The 21459-nt window shown below is 41.2% G+C and overlaps 1 protein-coding gene across 1 annotated transcript; it reads right to left on the minus strand.

Moving 5' to 3' along the window:
* Nucleotides 1-1829: 1829 nt before the first annotated feature.
* cfap90 (cilia and flagella associated protein 90) lies at nucleotides 1830-10016 on the minus strand. Its single transcript, XM_033638066.2, has 3 exons — nucleotides 9838-10016; nucleotides 6287-6403; nucleotides 1830-3679 (listed from the first exon to the last, which is right to left on the minus strand). Exons 1-3 carry the CDS (start codon nucleotides 9952-9954, stop codon nucleotides 3485-3487), a joined length of 429 nt encoding a protein of 142 aa, XP_033493957.2. The 5' UTR covers nucleotides 9955-10016; the 3' UTR covers nucleotides 1830-3484.
* Between the last annotated feature and the right edge of the window lie 11443 nt (nucleotides 10017-21459).

Below are 21459 nucleotides of genomic sequence, written 5' to 3' on the forward strand. Positions count from 1 at the left end.
CAGTTATTTCACCTTTTTTTGTTAAGTACATAACTCCACATGTGTTCATTCATAGTTTTGATGCCTTCAGTGAGAATCTACAATGTAAATAGTCATGAAAATAAAGAAAACGCATTGAATGAGAAGGTGTGTCCAAACTTTTGGCCTGTACTGTATATATATATATATATATTCAAATCTCTGCCACAAAGCAAAGTTCTCACAATGTTGAACTATTTACTATCAATATGTCCTCTGGATTACAAATGCCATCATCACAGTTAACACTTAGTATTCTTTGTATAAATACTATCACAGTGTATTACATTTCATCTAAATATTTAAAAAGTTTAAACATTTACAAATGATTTGCACAGCGAACACACACAGCAATAATAAAGTCTCTATACTGCACTGAGCTCCGTTTGGTGCAGGACTCCACAGAGGAATCTGTTGGCCGAGGTGTGAAACCATTGTTTCATAAAGGCTTTTGTGAACCACCATTTATGCGACAACATTTACATTTCACTCGGCTCTTTTTTCTCTTCCTCCTCTTTGAACGCCACCTTGTGTATTAGCTCCTGATCCTCTTAAATAAACACTGAACTTCTAACACCAAACACATTCAAATACTGTATCGTTTCTAAGAATAAATGGTCTATTTCTGCCAGAGTACAAAGGCAGGAGCAAATGAGATACTGTACGTCTGTGCTCTGAAAAATCCTATTATGTAGGAGGTTGGTCTCAGTTGCGTGGGTTCAGAATTTACACAAAAGGAATCCGAGAACTTGCAAAACAAAGAGGTTAGTGATGCAGAGAGAGAGAACGGTATTTACACAAAGGGAACAAAAAGAGGAGAGATCAAATACAGGCAACGTGGTAAATATGGATATGAATGATTGTGGGTTTGGGTGAAGCTCTTTGTAACTTCTACAGCTGATGTCACAACATTCTCACTCAGACCTCATCACATACTGACATTCATGGACTTTCCACGTCCACATACGACGTCCAAGGAACTCCTGTCTGTTGTATTTTGTAGATTCTCTCCTCGTGTCGTGTCTGGTTTTACTTCCTGTCTTTGTGTGTTTTCTGTCACACCTGTCTCGTTAGTCCCTCCCTGTTCCCAGAGTCTTCCCTTGTGCTCCACCCTTGTTGTTAGCCAGTCCCCATTTCCTTCCTTTGTCCGTGTCTTCCTCCTCCAGCTGTCTTGTTCTTGTGATTAGTTTTCTGTGTATAGACGAATTCGGCGAGCGATTTGTGTATGCTGCCATCTTGCGGCGGCGCCATTGCTGCGGTGACATGTGTCAGTCATCAATTCATTATGCTGTCATTGTGAACTGACTCTCTACAATGACAGCATCATGAATAGCTGGATTGATGATGTTAGACAGTGGCCTCAGGTAACTGATGAAGGTATCTTAAATGAGTACCGATATTAATATAGAAATTAGTCATTTGTTTGAGCGATAAGCAAGAAAGATTAAAGTAATAGGGAGATAATAGACTGTATCATTAAACACTGTGTAATATAACGTTAACATACGTTACGTGTGCTGACGTTAGCAAGCTAGCAGCGTGACATTTAATCATTATGGGCTCAGGTAATTTTGACCCTCAATCAGAGACCTGTAATTGCCATTTTTCTGGTCATCGGAGGCCAGGCGATCAATAAAATATTCTTGAATACCTAAAACAAAACACAAACACGTGTTGTTGTTTTTAGTCACGTAGCCTGTCCATAATGATTAAATGTCACGCTGCTAGCTTGCTAACGTCAGCACACGTAACGTATGCTAACGTTATATTACACAGTGTTTAATGATACCTTCATCAGTTACCGGAGGCCACTGTCTAACATCATCAATCCAGCTATTCATGATGCTGTCATTGTAGAGAGTCAGTTCACAATGACAGCATAATGAATTGATGACTGACACGTCACTGCAGCAATGGCGCCGCCGCAAGATGGCAGCATACACAAATCGCTCGCCGAATTCGTCTAGATATATCTGTGTGTTTCCCTTTGTCCTTTGTCAGTTTGTCTATGCTCATCCTGTGCTCATCCCTGTGTTCTTGATGTCGTCCATGCTCTGTGCTCCTGCCTGATATCTTGTGTTTGGATTTTTTTTTTTGCCTGAGTTCATCGTTCATCGTGTCCCTGGTTGGTTTTTGGTTTGGTTTTCATTCAGCTTTCATTTGGACTTTCGGTTGGCTGCTGTATCTGTTTTTTGTCGGCTGAATTAAACCTCGCTTTTTTTTTTTTTTTAACGTAAACTGGGCTCTTTGAACTGACACGTGGTTAAGTTTCGGAAAAAAGAAACAGGGTTTGACTTTAGAATCTTACGGGATGTGGGGCGTCGGTGGCTTAGTGGATAGAGCAGGCGCCCCATGTACAAGGCTGTTGCCGCAGCGGCCTGGGTTCGACTCCAGCCTGTGGCCCTTTGCTGCATGTCACTCCCTCTCTCTCTCCCCCCTTTCACACTTGACTGACCTATCAAAGGCAAAAATGCCCTAAAAAATATCTTTAAAGAAAAAGAATCTTACTGGACGCGAACGCTGCTCTCTTGGGTGAAAATCGGTGTTTGTTGGACAATCCACCGCCTCTCCTGCCCACCTCACTCAGATTTTCGCTGCCTTTCGTCCTTGTCCCGCCACTTTCCCCCCTGACACCGCCAGGCGCTATTAAACTATAACGGCAACCGGCCGCGTATCACGCCGGCCTTACAGGATGTCTTTTTCTTTGTTTCTGACGCCACAAGTCACTGCCCAAGCGCCGGATTTCGACGGGTTCGGAGTGAGATCGGGCTCAATGTGAATTAATCTTAGTGCCTCTGACAGTAAACTAGCAGGATTTCACCACTGAACATGCCGTGCTCACGGCCTTCTTCCCATGTTTTTGAAAGAAGTCAAGCCTATATGCTCAGGTTTCAAAGGGTTAAAACACCGCCCGTAAAATTGGTCCTAAATTTCATTTTGAGTGGCGTTAAAAACTAAAAAGTCTCAGACCTAACTTGCCTGAAGCTTCAAGAACCCTGTCAGTTTAAGGATTCACCGTACGCCTGACATCCACAATACTCTCTTAATAAAAGCAACTTCTGTACTGACAGCAGAAATCTGAACACGAAGACTGATCTTTGATATCATGAGCAATATGGAGCAGCAATAACTGGAAGACGTGTTTGGATTTATAGACTGTCTGCTCCACCTGAACCTTTGAATGACGCTCATACTGATGGAGTGATTTCAGCCTCAAATGTTCCCCAAACTTCCTGGAAAATGTCACCATCTCCATATTTCCTGATTTATTCTTTTAACGCTTTGGACAGATCATATTTCACTTAGAAAAACTGTTTGTGCCTTGCAAAGTACCAGAATATTAAACAGTAATACGTCATAATTAAATGTCATCTGAATAAACGATGACTGGAATGTTTGATGTTTTGGATTTTTTTAACCATCGAGAAATCTGCACATCACAACGCTGCTTTATTACTGTCACAGTTCATTTCTTCCTGTCGAAGCCTTCAGGGGCCACTGGTCCATATAATTCGGACTCACTCCAGACGATCCCAGTCCTGTGTGTGTCATCGTTTAGCTTACACACACGAGGGTATCGCTGACCTCTTCTGTACTCCTCGAGGACGGGATGACGGCCGTACTCTGACGAAGCGCGCAGCGGCACAGCTCTGGACTTCTCCTAAGGTTGAACAGGACAACAAGGCAGACGGACAGAACACGTCAAAGTTAATGAGTTAAGATGAGCTTATCCTCAACAGTTTGAGATTAACGCAGGGACCACCACTTTTGCTCTTGTCTGAGTTACCGTTCGAGTTGGGCGTATCTTCCTGTAACCGTGTCTTGGTGAACACAAGCAGGTTTTTCTTCTGCTCTCGTTTGGACTTAGAGTTGCCTCCCTGTACTGGATGTTTTCGACCAGCTGCATTAAAGCTCGCTTTTTGTAAGAAACTCAAACTGTCTGTTGGTCTGCATTTGGGTCCTCCTCTGAACTGAAACGTGACACAGGTGATGTATGACTGCACTTATTGCTTCTGTTCTGATGTATCACTGTGGTATAATTTTTAAATGTGCAGCAGAACATGATTTTATGAAGCCATAATCACTGCAGCTGAAGGAAAAAGTACTTTTACTCTGTCAGAGGTGAGATGAGAAGATGATTGTTCCTCCCTCTCTGCTGTAAGTCTCATTCTGCCTCTTCATTTCACCACATGTAATAAGGTACGATGCTGGCGGGATTGAAAATTGCCCCAACAGATGAACTAGTAGTTCACACCCCCATAATGTTTTATTAGGAATAACTGGAGTACATGTGTCACTCAGTGTGACCCGGGGCAGCAGTGTGTCTCACTGAGGTCAGGCTCACTGTCTGCAGACATGACCCCACCTGCAGATTTTCATACGTCTTAGGGACAAGAAATAACACGCTGCCATTATCCTCGGATTAGTTCATACAATAAATCGTTTTTAATTTACAATGAAATGTGAATTCCAGATCAGAAACAGCCTAATTCAGCAGGAGCTGTTGCCGCCGCTGACAGCCCACCCCTCGACTCACAGTAATTACAAGCTCTGCAGTGTGCGGCTGCTTTGTTCAGCGCCCTCTCTGCTTCCTGTGACCCAGAAACTCGGTGCGTGATCGTTTTCCTGACATGAATAATTCCTCCGCGGAGATGGAACGGCTTCAAAAGGAGCCTTAAACAAATGTCATCACATTTAGATGACACCATGTGCGGCAGACTAATGAATATGGAACATTTTGAAACATATATTTTTCATTAGATGCCAACGTTTCCATCTATTAAACACGTTGCCAATATTATCCAAAGCTTCTGTTTGCAACAATAAGCTCCAGTAAACACCAGGGGAAGGTGTTATGAGCTGAGTGGAGTCGCTCTGCTGATAATGTACTGCTCTGGGATCTGTGTGCCAAGTGTGTAGGTGGTCAGTGCTGTGAGGCAACGTTCACTGATGTCATCGCTGGAGAAGTAATGAACTGTAATTCATAACATTAACTAATAATAATAACATTAGTTCAGCAATACATCTTCCTGTAAAGCAAAGTTTACCTTCATGTGCACGTTTCGTCTAAAGACGTGAGAGACTGGGACATTGTTGCTGCCTCCATCACAGGAGGATTAATCTCCAACATGTTATGTCCAGTGGGGAACATGATCAAAGAAAGTCATCCCTGATAGCGTAGTAGCCGACCTGAATCACGTCATCTTCTCCAGGTCTCGGAAAAACATTGTATCACGCAGCTTAGAGGCACAAGATGGTGGAGTCTACTGTTTCCATTGGAGGAGGATTCTCCTGCGAGCTCTTAGGAAGGTGAATGAAATCACATATCTGATATAATGTTAAGGCCCTGACACACCAAGCCGACGGTCAAAGTCGGGCTGTCGGTGAGCGTCTGTCGGCCTAGTTTTTGCGGTGTGTCCCGCACCGTTGGCACTTCGGCGTCAGCGGTTTTTCGGCTGATTGAGCATGTTGAATCGGCGGCGGAGCTTGTCGGTGAGAGAGATCACTCTGATTGGCTGTTCAGTTTTTATTTCCTCGCCCCTGTAGCGAGTGAATCTGCCTGTAGTGAAACCGGGGCTAACCGGTGCTTCCTCCTCAGGCTCCACTTCACTCAGCTGCCCCACAGACCCGCTGCTTCTTCACACTTTAACCTGAATAACAAACCGGAGCTAGCTGGGAGCGGCTAGCGGAGCGTTAGCCGCAGCATGACCGGAGGGAAGCACAGCCAGTTAGCCTCCGCTAGTCTCTGAGCTAGGCCCGGCTCTCCGTTTGGATCCAACCGGAGCACCGAGCCCTGGTTTGTTATTCAGGTTAAAGTGGGAAGAAGCAGCGGGTTTATCGGGCAGCTGAGTGAAGTGGAGCCTGCGGAGGAAACACCGGGACCGTCTGGATGTAATAGTCCGTGGAGGTGCTGCGGTGCTCGGCTGCACAGATAGGAAACCCCTCGGCTGACAGGATGTACCACTCTCTCACTCCGCTCTCTCTCACGCAGGCGTAGAACGTACGTGCTACTTGGCCGTTGGCTGTAGTCCGTGTAGTGTGTTCAAATGCAACTGACACAGGGCGACGTGAGGCGACGTGAGGCGACGTAGACGACGCAACAGTTGGCTTTCGTCGCCGCTAGTTCTTTGATGTCGGTTTGGTGTGTCCGCACCTTTAGAAGAAGTGATTCCAGCAGTCAGCCAGTTTTGTGCATGACCAGATTACAGGCTGATAATAAGCATGAGACACTTCAGAACCAAAACAGTACCTAACGTGTGGTCATTACCTCCTCGTAGATGTGCAGTCCTCTGCCTTTATAGTGTTTCCTGTTGTCTCGGGTCAGTTTGGGATCGTAACCCTCTGGCGGGGGAAGGATTTGGTCGTTCGTGGAGACTTGTGGGGCCTACCAATGGAGAGGCAAGTGTTAATCATTCAGAGCCTGTCCTCAGACAGAAGGGGATCATTTAACAGGACTCTGGGGACGGTGCAAGATGGAACCGTGAAGAAGCCAATAATCACAACAATCTCCTCTCCAAAGTGGCTCAAGGTATGAGTAAACAAGTAAACAGGCACCAAGTGATCATTTAGAGAACCTCACATTGTACTCTGGGTTTACTCTGCGTTTTTCCATCAGCCCTACAAATAAACAGTTGTTTGTCTCAGTTGTTTGTTTAAATAATGCTGGAGTGACTTGGAATTTCATTTCCAGAATTTAAGTGAAGAAGATAACAGTGTTCTTTAATAAAAGGCCTATGTGGGACAGAGGAGGAAAGAGATCATATAAAGATATAACAGGCTATTTTAACATCTTCAGACGAGGAGAGTAACTCAGCGTGAGAAAGTTTAACACACCTGCCAACACTTTTTAATAAACCAGCCAGATGACACAGTTCTGGAGGAAAGTCAGGGTCAGTCTGAGACTCAAACTGCAGGAGGGAGAGCAATTATACTAGTTAGTGAAATACTGAGACAGTCTAATGAGTCAAAGAACTTTAATATATTTAATAGCACAGGAAGCACAGAGCACATGATGATGAAGGTCATATGCCTCATGAAGAGCCTGATGGGATGCTGTGTGTGTGTGTATCATCTCATTCACAATAACACCGCGCTATAATCTTTAATATGATATGAAAAATTCAAGCCATGGTACCCACGATATTTGGACTTGGACAATCATGGCTGAAAGCGAAATGATCAGCGACTCCTTGGTGGTTCCAGTAAAAAGAGGAGCAGCTTCAGTAGTGTGGAATAAACTGTGGCGTCCTGAATGTTTTCCTTCTCTTAGCGCTCAGAGGGAACTCATTCAGCGGCTCCTCTGGCAGCAGCACAGCATCTCTCCCTCTCCTCTCTGATTCTGTCACAAACCTTTGCTGATGGAAACCTACGTGAATAAACTCCATATATGTGACTGTATCATAACAGCCTGTCACAGGTTACAGCTGATGGTTAGAGGAGAAATGGCAGAGCATAAAGGTCCAGGTGGGCTTGTCACGGTACCAGAATTTCAGTAGTCGATAACAATACCAGTGAATTTCCACGATTCTCGATACTCATTTGATACCACGATAAAAATTAAAAAACAGAAATTGACTGTGCCACTGGCCGCGCACATGTGAGTGATCGATGGTGACAGCGTGTGTGTCGGCTTCATTGAGCGTACCACGTGCAGCACGATGCTGGTATATGACAGCAAAAAGACGGGGACCTCGACACTTAAGAGACACATGACGAAGGTTTGCCATGGAAAGAAAGACGAGAGTCAGCCTTCAATGTCCACGTTCGTATCCTTAAAAAAAGTCGGGATTAAACCAGGCTCGGGTTCATGATTACAGTTAAAGGGACGGGCCGGGCTCGGACAGAACATGCACGGGCTCGGGTGGTGTTGGGCTGGATTTTTTGGGCCTGATCTAAGCTCTAGCACCTGTAGAAGCCATTGTTCCTAGCAAACATGATGGAGAACAGGCGTTCTTCTTCGGCGCTCGTCCCCAGCAGAGACTGACGCGTGTATACTGCCCCCGTCAGTTCTGACAGGAACCGACATGGCCCGCTGAGGGCAAAGTTGTATCCGGTACTTATGGTACTGAAAAAAAGCAGGTACCGACGTATGTTTTGCGTGTTGGCATCGATTTGGTACTGAAGTATCGGTTCTCATGACAACACTAGGTCCAGGTGGAAAAAAACAACTCAATCATTTAGGATTTTACTCAAAGAAGAAAATCAGCTGTTGATTTATATATATAGATCCCAGGGGACAGTTTATGTATCTGGGAGCTGTTTAAATGTGTAATTAGTAGATTTGATTTAGTTGAACTATTAATATTGTAACAGAATCTGAATCTCACTCTGAGTTACTGTTGTTGTTCACAAATGAAAGAAATGAGACATCAGTTTAGTTTTTACTGAATATTTGAAGCAAACTGTGAAACTTAAATTGATAATCTTACTATATAATGATGAAAACTCTGTGTGTGTCTGTTCCATGTTTTTCTCCTCACTGACTTGGTCAATCCATGTGAAATTTGGCACAGTGGTAGAGGGTCATGGGAGGATGCCAATGAAGCAATATTACATCAATTGGCCAAAGGGGGGCGCTATAGCAACCCATTGAAATGTCAAAATTTGAATGGGCATATCTCATGCCCCGTATGTCGTAGAGACATGAAACTTTGCACAGAGATGCCTCTCCTCATGAGGAACACATTTGCCTCAAGAACCCATAACTTCCGCTTATATAGATTTTCCGCCATTTTGAATTTTTTGAAAAACGCTTCAAATGAATCTCTTCCTAGGAAGTTTGAGCGATCTGCATGAAACTGGGTGAACATAATCTAGGGACCAATATCTAAAGTTCCCTCTTGGCAAAAGTTGGAAAACTTACTAAAACTGAGCTTCTATAAGGCAATGAATATTGCGGAGGGCGTGGCTCATCACATAAAGGTGTATAACATCTCAAGGGTTTCACCCATCACCACGCAACTTTGTAGGCATATGACCACACATAATCTGAGGGGACCCCTCCATTATTGACCCCATCAAACAAAATGGGGGCGCTAGAGAGCTCATTTCTTATCTAGGCCTAACCGCCATATGGATTTTTACTAAACTTGGTAGATGTTTCCCATGTGAACTACCAGTGCGCCCCACTTTTAAGTCAATACAACATATAAACACTTTAACTATCTGCCTTTCAACGTGCTACCTCAACTTCTAATGTACAGTTTTAGCCCACTATCTATCCCACTATTGGCAATGGTACTACTGTACTTTCAAAGCAATCGTACTATCAAATTCATGAATACATTGCTCTTCTTAGTGGGTTCAGTTGACTATTTAATCTAAAATTTCCTATGACCTGTATCCCAAACATACACCATGTGAAACTGTACGTGGGCAACTGTGCACTCAATGGGTACGGACTAGTATACATACATATTTTTTTTACTAATTTGTCATATCGTCAAAAATATCGTAATCATAAATATACTGTGGAATATCGTGATATTATTTCAGGGCCATTACATCATGAATACCCTGGTATCATTGTATCATCACATAAACTGCAGTTGCAGTTAGCTTTAACTTTAACAACCTTCCCTGACTTCCTTTGTCTGAAACACACCTGTCCAGATATAATTAGGTGACATGACGCTATATGCTAATCCTATTTTAACATTCTTTGCTGTTGTTGTTGTGATACTGATGTTGAATCATGTTGAATTTAGCTAACTAGCTAGCTAGCGTTAGCAAGCTAATTTAGTTAACTAGCTAGCTAGCGTTAGCAAGCTAATTTAGTTAACTAGCTAGCTAGCGTTAGCAAGGAGATTACTCCGTTACCTTTGACCCCGTGTTGAAGTACGACATTTCCTTGGCTTCCTTCCATCGTGGTGAGATGTAACTGAATGCAGACAGAGCACACAGCGGTCTGGTGTTCACCTCCTCTGATAGGTCCATGTTTTAGGGTCAAACTCGCGCAGTAGCGGTGATAAAACCTCAGACAGCTGACGCCACAGCAGGAGGACGCTTCTGTGGTTGCTAGGATACCAGCTGGGTCTGACGTGTTGCCTTCACGAGCTCTGTGTTTGCCTGTATTTCAGAGTTTCAGAGCGCTGGCTCCATGGTAACCCTTCTGTTTTGTGTGTTGTTGTTTTTTAATTCCTTTAAAGGTCATTCTGATTGATGCGCTCATTGATGCTGCTCTATATGTACATCATGTTAATGCTCAGGCTGCAGAGACGCTGCTCCTCATTCCTGTGATGAGCTATGTTGAAGTGTACATTCATGCTGTTTCTTTGGTGTCCTGCATGTGGCTTCTAAACTTTCTTGATGTTTCAGTGTTGTAGGCCAGCTCACTCCCTGGGTTTGATGTCTGTCTTAAAGAGGTGCATGCCTGGTGCTGCCATCAGTCAGAGCTGATTTAATCCTTTTCATAACTGACCCCAGAAACTCTCTTTTAATTTGCATCAAGAGGTTTTTGGTTAATTGTGTTTTCTCTTGCAGCTGCTGGTGCTGTTTTGCCTTGGGGTTATATATATATTTTTCTATTATCAGGTGTCTCGGTTTTGACTCGTGTTTCTGTTCCTTTTCTGGAGATCCACAGTCACATGAGACTGTCCAACACAAAAAACCCAAAAGGCCAATTCCTCTTGTTTTAATTACATAAATAAAAATGACATCTTGTACAGTCCACTTCAGACTCTGTGTCCTATTTCTACATATTCACACGTATAACCCGTTATTATCCATAACCTGTTAGTTTGTCATGCGCACTAACGGCAGGGCCACACTGCCAACGAAGTGCTGCGAAGCGCAGTGCACCGAAATTCTTGCACGAGCTGGAGCATTTCCATTCAGGTGCGCGTTTCTCCACGCTGGTCGACAAGAGCTTCTGCTCCCAGCTGTTGTCTCCGTCACATTTGGGGCTGTTTTTCCATCATGGGTAAGTTAATAACCTCATAAAATTATACACCATGTTTTCCTAACAACTGTACATGTATGTCCACTTCTTAGTAATGAGTATATGTATATAAACACACACACATATATACATCGCATTTGTCAAACGGGGTGTTTTATTTTGAAATTTGTTTTATTCTGAAAATTGACCGGATGCTGCTGTTGTTCCTTTGTTTGACTTCCTGCCCGGCTTGACACATTCACTCACAGAAAATAGACCAGACGCCGAAACAATTGCTGCAGGGCCGGCCGCGGAGCTGCGCGGTGCAGCCGGTGTGGATGATACAATCGGTTAACACGGGCGCCGAAAGGAAACTGGCTTCGCTTCTCGGCGCTTCGAGGCTATTGGCAGCGCTTCCGCGGGCGGTGTGGCCCTGGCGTAAGCTGCCTTTCAGCACTATACCTGGCTTAAATAACTTGTGCCTGTATTCTAACACATAAATGAAGTAAATATAGTCCACTACCATACACTATTCAAAGTATACAGGAACTGTTGTGTAAACATAAATATCATCAGAACTTTTATGATATGTCATATCAACAAAGACATTTTTACTAAATATACATACGTGCTTAAGTGGCTCTTACAGACTCAGTATGTGTAAAATGTAAATCTACATGCACAGACTGAGATTCACAAACATCTGTTTGTTAATGTTAGGAAGATATTCACAAATGCTTTTAATTTATTTGTAAATGATTTAAATATATTCACATATTTTTTGTGTTTGTGTAATTTGTGTATTTGCATATCCATTTTATATTTGCACAATATTTTTTGATTTAACAGTGTTGTTTTGTATCTGTGTGAAAGTGTTTTATATTTACAGGTTACACATTAACACAGGTTGTCGATCTGCTCACACAAATAATATCGACACAAATCTTCCTCCATATAATGGGACATTATTACTTATGCAGCCTCTGTGAGGAAGTGTAGAGATATTTCTACTTCAAAAAAGTAACAAGGAGAAAAAACACAGTGAAGATTATTATGAAGTTAATTGTTGTAAGTGCCTCATTTTTACCATCAGTTCTCAACTTGGTGAAGTCTGCTATGATTATTCCAGGACTCCAGTTTGTATGAAACTTTTTAAGACAGTTGCCTGACTGTTTCACAACCTTGACGAGTAACTACATTCACACACGTCCCTATAGTTATGTTATTGATTGTTTTTTAGACAGTCTGGTCGACACATTCTCACTCTGACCTCGTCACATCAACATCTGGACCTTCCACGTGCAGATGCAGCATGAAAGGTACACTTGGTGCGTTGGTGGTTGAGGTTGTGGGGTGCCATGTCGAGTCATGCCTACAGGAGCGGGTGTACTTACGCAGATAGACCTGCCGACCTGATCCAGCAGCTGTAGAATTATATCGTTTGATATTAAAGTCACAGACTGCTGATGTTGAAATGAAATCGTCTGTCAGCTGATGCACCTTTGAGTGATTGCTACAGGATTGTTGAGAGTTAACAGTCGAGCATCAACATGACGTCATGGCACAGCCGTGCACAGTCACACCAGTGTCTTCCTCTATGCTAATAACACTTGCCCATTCAAGGTCCTGCGAAGGTCTCCCGCTGCACCTGCTGCGTAACTCCAACAGCAGAGTCCATTTATAACAGTGCACAGACTTTGCCTCGAGCAGTGTGGAAAATGTGGTTCAGTTATGGGTGACAAGAAAGACCAATTTCTGGGGCTTCAGATAAACTATAAATAACCTGGCTGTCCCTCTGCAGTGTGTAAAGATACAGATGGTGCACCTCAAGTTCATCTGGCCAAATTGAGTCCAATGAGGAAACAGGAGGGGAAGTAGCTATGAAACAACTTCTGTACGGACAATTTACATCAATAATGTCAGATGGTGAATCATTTGATAGTTTGGGAAACTGACCCATTCACTGCCTTGCGAAGGTGATTAGATCGAAACCACTTTTATATCTATTAAATATGAAACTAGAGACATAAGACAGTAAGGATAGCTTAGACAGTGTAGTACTTGAGATGGTCCAGGTATTGACTCGGTCTTGGTCACTCAGAGTCTTGGTTTTGTCCCAGTCTCGATACACTCTGGTCCTGGTCATGACCTGGTCTCGGTTTAGGTGTTCTTGACTGAGCCTGGCTCTGTCTGAAAGTTGGTTTTATGGGGGGTAATGTGCAGAATCTTTTCTTCGCCAGGTGCAAAAACTTCCTGGAGAAAATACACTGAACAGAAATTTAAATGCAACACTTTTTTTGCTCCCATATTTCACAGGTTTTAGTTAAAGATGCAACACTTTTTTATACAACCAACAGAGATATCTCTCTCAGATGTTGGTCACACATTTGTTAAAATCCGTGTTAGTTCCCCTTTTCCAATATAATCCATCCACCTGACAGATGTGGCATATCAAGATGATGATTACACAGCGTCATTACTACACAGGTGTGTCTCGGGATGGTCACAATAAAAGGACACTCTAAAATGTGCAGTTTGATCAAACAACACAATGACACAGATGCTTTGAGGGAGCGTGTCTTTGGCATGCTGACTGCAGGTTGTTTGTTTTCCAGCGCTGTTGCCCATGAACTGATTGTTCATTTTACTACCATAAGACATCAGTGTCTTTTCTATTAATTTGGCAGTACATCCAACCAGCCTCACAGCTGCAGACCATGTGTCCATGACCACACCAGCTCAGGACCTCCACATCCAGTGTCTCCACCTGCGAGATCGTGTCTCAGTGAAGCTCATCTGCACAGTCATCGTCCTCACCAGGGTCTGGACCTGACAACAGCTTGTCATCATTACCGACTTGTGCAGTTGTGAGGCTGGTTGGATGTACTGCCAAATTCACAGAAATGACATTGGAGATGTCTTATGGTATTGAAGTTAAAATTCATTTCACAGGCTAATTCATTTCCACTGTGACCTCGTCACATGTCCACATTTGGTCATGGACTTTCCACGTCCACATATCAATCAATCAATCAATCAATCAATCAATCAATTTTATTTATAAAGCCCAATATCACAAATCATAATTTGCCTCACAGGGCACATATGACGTCCAAGGTACCCTGGGTGTGTTGGTTGTTGACGTTCTGGGACGCCGTGTCAACTTCAGCCTGTTACATGCATTGTCTGTTTTCAAAATACACTTCTGTTTTCACAGGAAATTTACGTCGGTAAACACCATGAATTGACGTTTTTTTTTTCCTTCAACAACAAAAACACCTGGTTAGGTTTAGGCAACAAAAACATGTGGTTAGGTTTAGGCAACAAAAACACCTGGTTAGGTTTAGGCAGCAAAAACAAGAGGTTAGGTTTAGGCAACAAAAACGTGGTTAGGTTTAGGCAACAAAAACAAGAGGTTAGGTTTAGGCAATAAAAACATGTGGTTAGGTTTAGGAAACAAAAACACCTGGTTAGGTTTAGGCAACAAAAACACCTGGTTAGGTTTAGGCAACAAAAACAAGAGGTTAGGTTTAGGCAATAAAAACATGTGGTTAGGTTTAGGAAACAAAAACACCTGGTTAGGTTTAGGCAACAAAAACACCTGGTTAGGTTTAGGCAACAAAAACACCTGGTTAGATTTAGGCAACAAAAACGTGATTAGGTTTAGGCAACAAAAAGACCTGGTTCGATTTAGGCAACAAAAACGTGGTTAGGTTTGGGCAACAAAAACATGTAGTTGGGTTTGGGCAACAAAAACGTGGTTAGGTTTGGGCAACAACAACATGTAGTTGGGTTTAGGCAACAAAAACATTTAACTCTCTTGGGTGAAAGTTGGTGTTTGTTGGACTCATCCATCACTGCTGTGTTTCCCCCTGACACTGCTGGGCGCCATTAAACTATAACAGCAACCGGCTGCGTATGATGCAGACGTTAAAGCATGCCTTTTTTCGTTGGTTTCCAACACCGCAGGTCACTGCCACAGCGCCAGGTTTTGAGGACTTCAGAGTGAGACCGGGCTCAAATAAGCCTTCTTTTTTTTTGACACACCTGCAGATAAACATCAACCAACAACGAATGAGCCAATTACTATTACATTTTGAAAACTGATGACAGAATTGTGTGTTTTGATAAAACAGTGATGTGACGACAAAATAAAAATTCTAATAAATGTGTTGTGATTTTATTTTGCAGGCACACAAAATACACAAAGAAGGAATTTCAGATGTTGTGTATAAGCAGTGTGGTGTCTATCACCCTCTTACAGACACAAACACCCTTTCGTCCATCACTTCACATAATGTGTGTGTGTGTGTGTGTGTGCGTGTGTGTGTGTGTGTGTGTCAGTCAGTCGGTCCCACCTGCTGTTATTGTTCTCTTCTTCCACGTAATTATGACAGAGCAGCAGGGGGGTGGCCAATAAGAGGACACCACTCACTGCGCCAGCACACACACACACACACACACACACACACACACACACAGGACCATGATAGAAAGCACTGAGCCTCACTGAGAGCAGAGGAGCACATATTTCGATATATCTGCCAGCGATCCAGCAGCAGAGTTCAGGAGGTTTCCAACAACAGTGACGTAGAGGACAGACAGGACATGTGGACATCAGAGAGACAGACAGGAAGACAGGGGGAGACGGAGGGAGACGGAGGGAGACAGGGGGGACGAGCACGATCACCACCTACTTTCATTCATTTTAGAGGTTGTCTCAGAGCACAGGAGTAATTACTGCTGACATTTCATAGGGATATATTGCTGTTTGGCAGGAGCCACTGTGGGAATGAGAGCAGCTGCAGGCAGGGGTCAGTCATGAGTTATTAAAGGAGGCACCAGTGTTACTGAGCCGACTCCTCATCTGGATATTTCTACCACTGTTTCACACCATGTGCTTTATTCATATGGCATTAATGTTACCATGTCTTCTTGATATCAGTCAGAGTAGCTCTGAATATTTTACTGACATGACGTCCTCCTCTGTTTGAAGCCAGGCTCACAGCTTCAGCTGATTATGACGATTCTTTGTACAAAGATCAATAAATAATAAAGGTATTAAACAACAGAACAACAAATCCAACTGACCTGGACATCACATGACTCATAAATTCTCATTAATATAATATCAACATGCAGAAGGTACCACAACATCCTCATATACTGTATGACAGCAGAACATATACAAATGTACAAATAACACAACCATCACACACACAAAAAAAAGTTAATTAAATAATTTTAAAAAAAGGAAAAACAATGAATAAAATGAAAAATAAATAAAAATAAAAATCTAAAAAATAATAAAAAGGAAATTAAATCGAAATAAAGAATATCCAAGAGGGCCACACTGGTACATGCAGATGTCTAGAAAAAGCAGGAAAAGTGTACAAATGTACAAAAAAAACGAACAAACAACACAACTATACACACAAAAAATCAATAAAATAAAATGTTTTTTTTTATTTTGTTGATTGAAAAAAATACCAAAAATACAAAATGAAGAAAGGAAATAAAAAATAAATAAAAATGAAAATAATAAATAAATAAATAAAGAGAAAATACAAAATATGACAAAGAATATCCAAGAGGGCCTCACTGGTACATGCAGATGTCTATATAGAGCAGGACAAGTGTACAAATGTACAAAAGAACACAACTATACACACAAATCAATAAAATCAAATATTTTTAATCTTATTTATTATTTAAAAAGAATAAAAAAAAGAAAAAAGCAGGAAAAGTGTACAAATGTACAAAAAAACAACATAACTATACACACAAAAAAATCAATAAAATAAAATGCTTTTTTATTTTGTTGATTAAAAAAAATACAAAAAGAAAAAAGGAAATAAAAATAAATCAAAATTTATAAAAGAAAAAGAAAAAAGAAATAAGGAGAAAATACAAAATATGACAAGACATATTCAAGAGGGCCACACTGATACATGCAGATGTCTATATAGAGCAGGACAAGTTTACACATGTAGAAAAAACCACAACTATACACACAAAAAAATCAATAAAATAAAATGAAATAAAATATTTTTTATTGATATTTTTAAAACAAAAAAGTAATTAAAAGGAAAAAAAGGAAATAAATTAGAAAAATATTAATAATAAAAATAAACAAAACAAATCAATAAAATAAAATAATTTTTATTTTACTGATTTTTCTACAAACAAAAAAAATAATAAGAAAAAAAGGAAATTTAAAAATAAAAATAAAATGTATTGAAATGAAAATTTAAAAAAATAATAAATGAATTGAAAATACAAAGTATGACAAAGCATATCCAAGAGGGCCACACTGATACATGCAGATGTCTGTAAAAAGCTGGACAACTAAAGCGTTTCATCCAGGCCTGAAGGCTGCTCAGTTTTAAGAAGAAAGATTCATCTACTGTCACACTGCAGGAGTTTAGTTTACAGATCTGTGTGTCTGCTGTGAGGATTAACTGTATCAGTGCCACAGAATCTATAAACTTCATCAGAGAAGGACCTGAATTCATTTTGTTCAAAACTAAAACATAAAAAGAGAAACAGATAACAGAGTCATGCTCTGTCATCTGCTCCTGGTTCACGTGATTCCTTTGTTCATATCATATCATATCATATCATATCACATCATATCATATCATATATCATATATCATATATCATATCATATCATATCAGTCATTCTTTTATGTTTTCCTGTCTTCTTTTGTTCATCACCTCTCCTCACATCACTGCACTTCCTGTCTCTGTGTTTTGATTAGTTTCACCTGTCCCTCATTAGCGCTGCAGTCACCGGATCTCCTGCTCACCTGTTCCTACTGCCCCCATCAGTCACTATCATTTATAGCGCTTCACTTCCTTTGTGTCTTTGTCGGCTCGTCTTCATCATGTGTTTTGAGTTTTGCTGCCTGTTTCCTGTTTTCTTTTCCCTTGGCTGCTGTTGCCTGCCTGTTTTGAGGACTCTGAGCACGTAAAGACTTTTTAAACAAATAAATATTGTTTTTCATTCTGCAGCCTCCTCACCTGTCACCTGTGTCCAACAGAGAGGAGATGATCATCTCATTCATCCAGCACCCAGCCAGCTGATCACTAGTGTGAGCCTCCCCCCTGCTGGACAGGACATGTAACACAGCTACAGAGGAAACTACAGTTCCCCAAATAAAACACCAGGAACAGCTCAAGTGATAAAACAGATTACATGTAAACATACAGAAAGAGAAGTCTTGATATCCTAAAGTTAAAGTTTAAACTCCATGACTCTTCTCTAGCTGTGCTGCTGTTATATTCTACGAGTTTAACAATATTCCTCAGGGTCACTTGTCTCCACTGTGGCAGTTATTAGAAAGTTGAAGAGTCGTACCTTATATCAAGACTTTATAATAATAATAATGATAATGATAATAATAATAATAATAATAGTAATAATAATAATAATAATAATGTTTCTACACAGAGGGAGATCCATAGCAAACCACATAAAAACAGACAATCATTTATGTACAAAAATATGATATAATAAATACTATTTTTTTCTTCTTTTTTCTTTTCTTTTCTTTTTTGTGTAAAATGGTCCGTAGCAATCTCTAACAAAATGTAATGTTTATTCTACATAAACTAAAACTCTGAATAAAGTGTATATATTTAAAAAACGATTCAATTAAATTAATAATTTATTATTTTCTTTGATATTTTGTCACATACAGGTCTGCGATGATGATTGTTGGATAACCTGTACGTTAATATCTGTCTTTATTTGATCATGTGACAAGACGATACGAGATCTGGTAGCTTGTTTAGGCACATTTAACTTTATTGTGGCAATATTTATTTAACTTGATTATAAAAGTACTTTATGTCACTTTATTAAAACAGTAATCATATTACTAATTACAGCAATATTTGAATTTAACTTGTGAAGACTGACACGCCCAGCACATCTTCAAGTCCAGCAAATAGTCTGCCTTTCAAACACAAAAGCATTAGTAAGAAAAAACAAGAGAGAAACAAACAGAAAGAAAAAGTAGCAAAGCTTCTTAAATTAGATTTGTTTGGCTTTTTTTAATAAACAGTTGCCAGTGGTGTGTGTGTGTGTGTGTGTGTGTGTGTGCGCGCCTCATAACTAGTCACCAGCGTGCAGTAGGGCCCATCACAATAGCATCACTGGGGCCTGTGGAAACTACCTTACACCAGTGCTGAGTTATAAAGCTGTGAGGGCTTCATGCAGCTGATCTACAGTCCTTCACTGACTGTAATGAACATGTTACAGCTAAAGGTCAGTGTCCATGTTGAGTCTCAGCTATTAAAGGACAATATGATGTCGTCTCATCGATGAAGCCCTCTGGTCCAGTGTCTGCTGCTGTAACAGTTTGTCAATATCAACATTTTTACTCTCTGAAAATCAGTTGGAGCATTTAATGCTGAGTGTTTAATGTGTGTTTGACTTGTCAAAGTTGTGCTGTGATGCTCTCACTCCTCATTTACTTGACACCAGTTGAGGATGGTGTGGATGATCAGTGTGTAATAATCTGTTAGTAAGCAGCAGCATTATCCTGATAATCTCAGATGCTGTTCACAGAGACAGGCGGCAGCATAAATCCTGCTCTGACTCCAGCACAGAGCTTCAATCAGTGTGGTTCAAACACAAATACTGACTTATAGTATTGAACCTATCGATGTCCCACAAACCTCTGCAGCCCTGTCACACACACTGTTAGGGTTTCTTCTTTTGTTAAAAAACAGACTGACACTCAGTTGCTATTAGTTTATTAAGTACAAATCTATCTCCATAACACAGATGACAAATTTATTCATTCATTTCCATAACCACTTATCCTGTTGGGGGTCGCAGGGGGGTGGAGCCTATCAGCTGACACTGGGTGAGAGGCAGGGTTCACCCTGGACAGGTCACCAGACTATCACAGGGCTGACACATAGAGACAGACAACCATTCACACTCACATTCACACCTACGGACAATTTAGAGTCACCAATTAACCTGCATGTCTTTGGACTGTGGGAGGAAGCTGGAGCACCTGGAGGAAACCCACGCTGACACAGGGAGAACATGCAAACTCCGCACAGAGGGGCTCCCACACCCTGGGGTTCAAACCAGGAACACTCTTGCTGTGAGGTGACAATGCTAACCACTGTACGACCATGCCGACCCAGATGACAAGTACAGAAACAATTTCAAAACTTACAAAAAAGACTCAGTGTGTGTAAAATGCAAATACACAAGCATAGAATTGAGATTCACAAATATCTGTTTGAATGTTAGTAATGTTAGACATATTCAATTCACATGTTTTTCCATTTATTTGTAAATTAATTAAATGTATTTTTATTTGTGGAATTTCTTTGTGTATTTGCAGATCCATTTTACACCTGCAATATATATATATATATAAAATTCTACAGATTTGATTTATTCATTTATTTTATGGAAGGTGTAATGTATTCTCACAACCAAATTCCCCAAAAAATAAAGACAAAATAAAAAAAAATATATATATATATGTATGTATAAGACTGACACAAATCTATCTCTATAACACAGAATACAGAAACAAATTAAAAAAAAAAAAGACTGTGTAAAATGCAAATCCTCAAGTGCAGAATTGAGATTCACAAATAAAAACTGGATTCACAGTTTATTTGTTGATCAATTAAATGTATTCGCAGATTTCTTTATTAGTGGAATTTGTTTGTGTGTTTGCAGAAACATTTTATATTTGCAAAATAGTTTATTGATTATACAGCACATGGATTGTTATCTGTTACACGAATCATATTGACACAAATCTACCTCCATTTAAGTTTGAGTGATTGTGTCTTATACTTCACAGGGCTGGACTGTCTCTAAAACAAGGTGAAGGATGGCACCAGAAACCTAAATCATGAGTAATAACACAAACACCTTTCTGATCTTCATATTCACAGAGGACACAGACTGTGAGCAGAGTCATCATCAGTCCCAGCCTCACACCAGCAGATGGCCTCAGTCATTCAGCTCACACACACAGGTTTGGGAAAAGAAAGGCGTCAATCAAAACAGCTGACCTTTTCTGTTTGGACTGTATCCGGGAGGCTTCACCATCACTCCTGCTTTAACATGAGTAACACAACATTCACACAGTTTATATGGAGAGATCACAGACACACTAACAGCAGGTGAATCACAGTTAAATTCCCCCAAACTCCACCAGCCTGTCGCAGAACTGGCTTACATCACATTAATTATCCCACTGACAGCCTGTGTCGCTGATTATTATTATGGTCTGTGTGTAGTTTGATTCCCTACGTCTCACTGTACGCTGGACACGCGCACACTCACGCGCACACGCGGTGACCGCCGTCGTTCCTTGATGACCCACCGTCTGCTCATTTCCGAGAGCTTACGGAGATTCACCGAGCAGCGACCCGGCCCCTCCCGCCCCCTCCTCCGCGCCACAGCCACTCTCCCCTCGGCTTCACTCCGAGGAGGAACCCGGTGCCCCCGGCTGATCGTTTCCAATTACGTTACCCCAAGATGGAGGTCTGCAGATGGCACTGCTAGCGTCT

Source organism: Epinephelus lanceolatus, chromosome 16, assembly GCF_041903045.1.
Source record: "Epinephelus lanceolatus isolate andai-2023 chromosome 16, ASM4190304v1, whole genome shotgun sequence".
NCBI lineage: Eukaryota > Metazoa > Chordata > Actinopteri > Perciformes > Serranidae > Epinephelus > Epinephelus lanceolatus.

What these genes read in the sequence shown, in the direction of transcription:
- cfap90 (XM_033638066.2), bottom strand. Translation starts at nt 9,954, where the DNA reads ATGGACCTATCAGAGGAGGTGAACACCAGACCGCTGTGTGCTCTGTCT. An exon ending in ACTTCAACACGGGGTCAAAG is followed by an intron (nt 6,404 to 9,837) that starts GTAACGGAGTAA and finishes CTCCATTGGTAG; the next exon opens with GCCCCACAAGTCTCCACGAA. An exon ending in GACTGCACATCTACGAGGAG is followed by an intron (nt 3,680 to 6,286) that starts GTAATGACCACA and finishes GTTCAACCTTAG; the next exon opens with GAGAAGTCCAGAGCTGTGCC.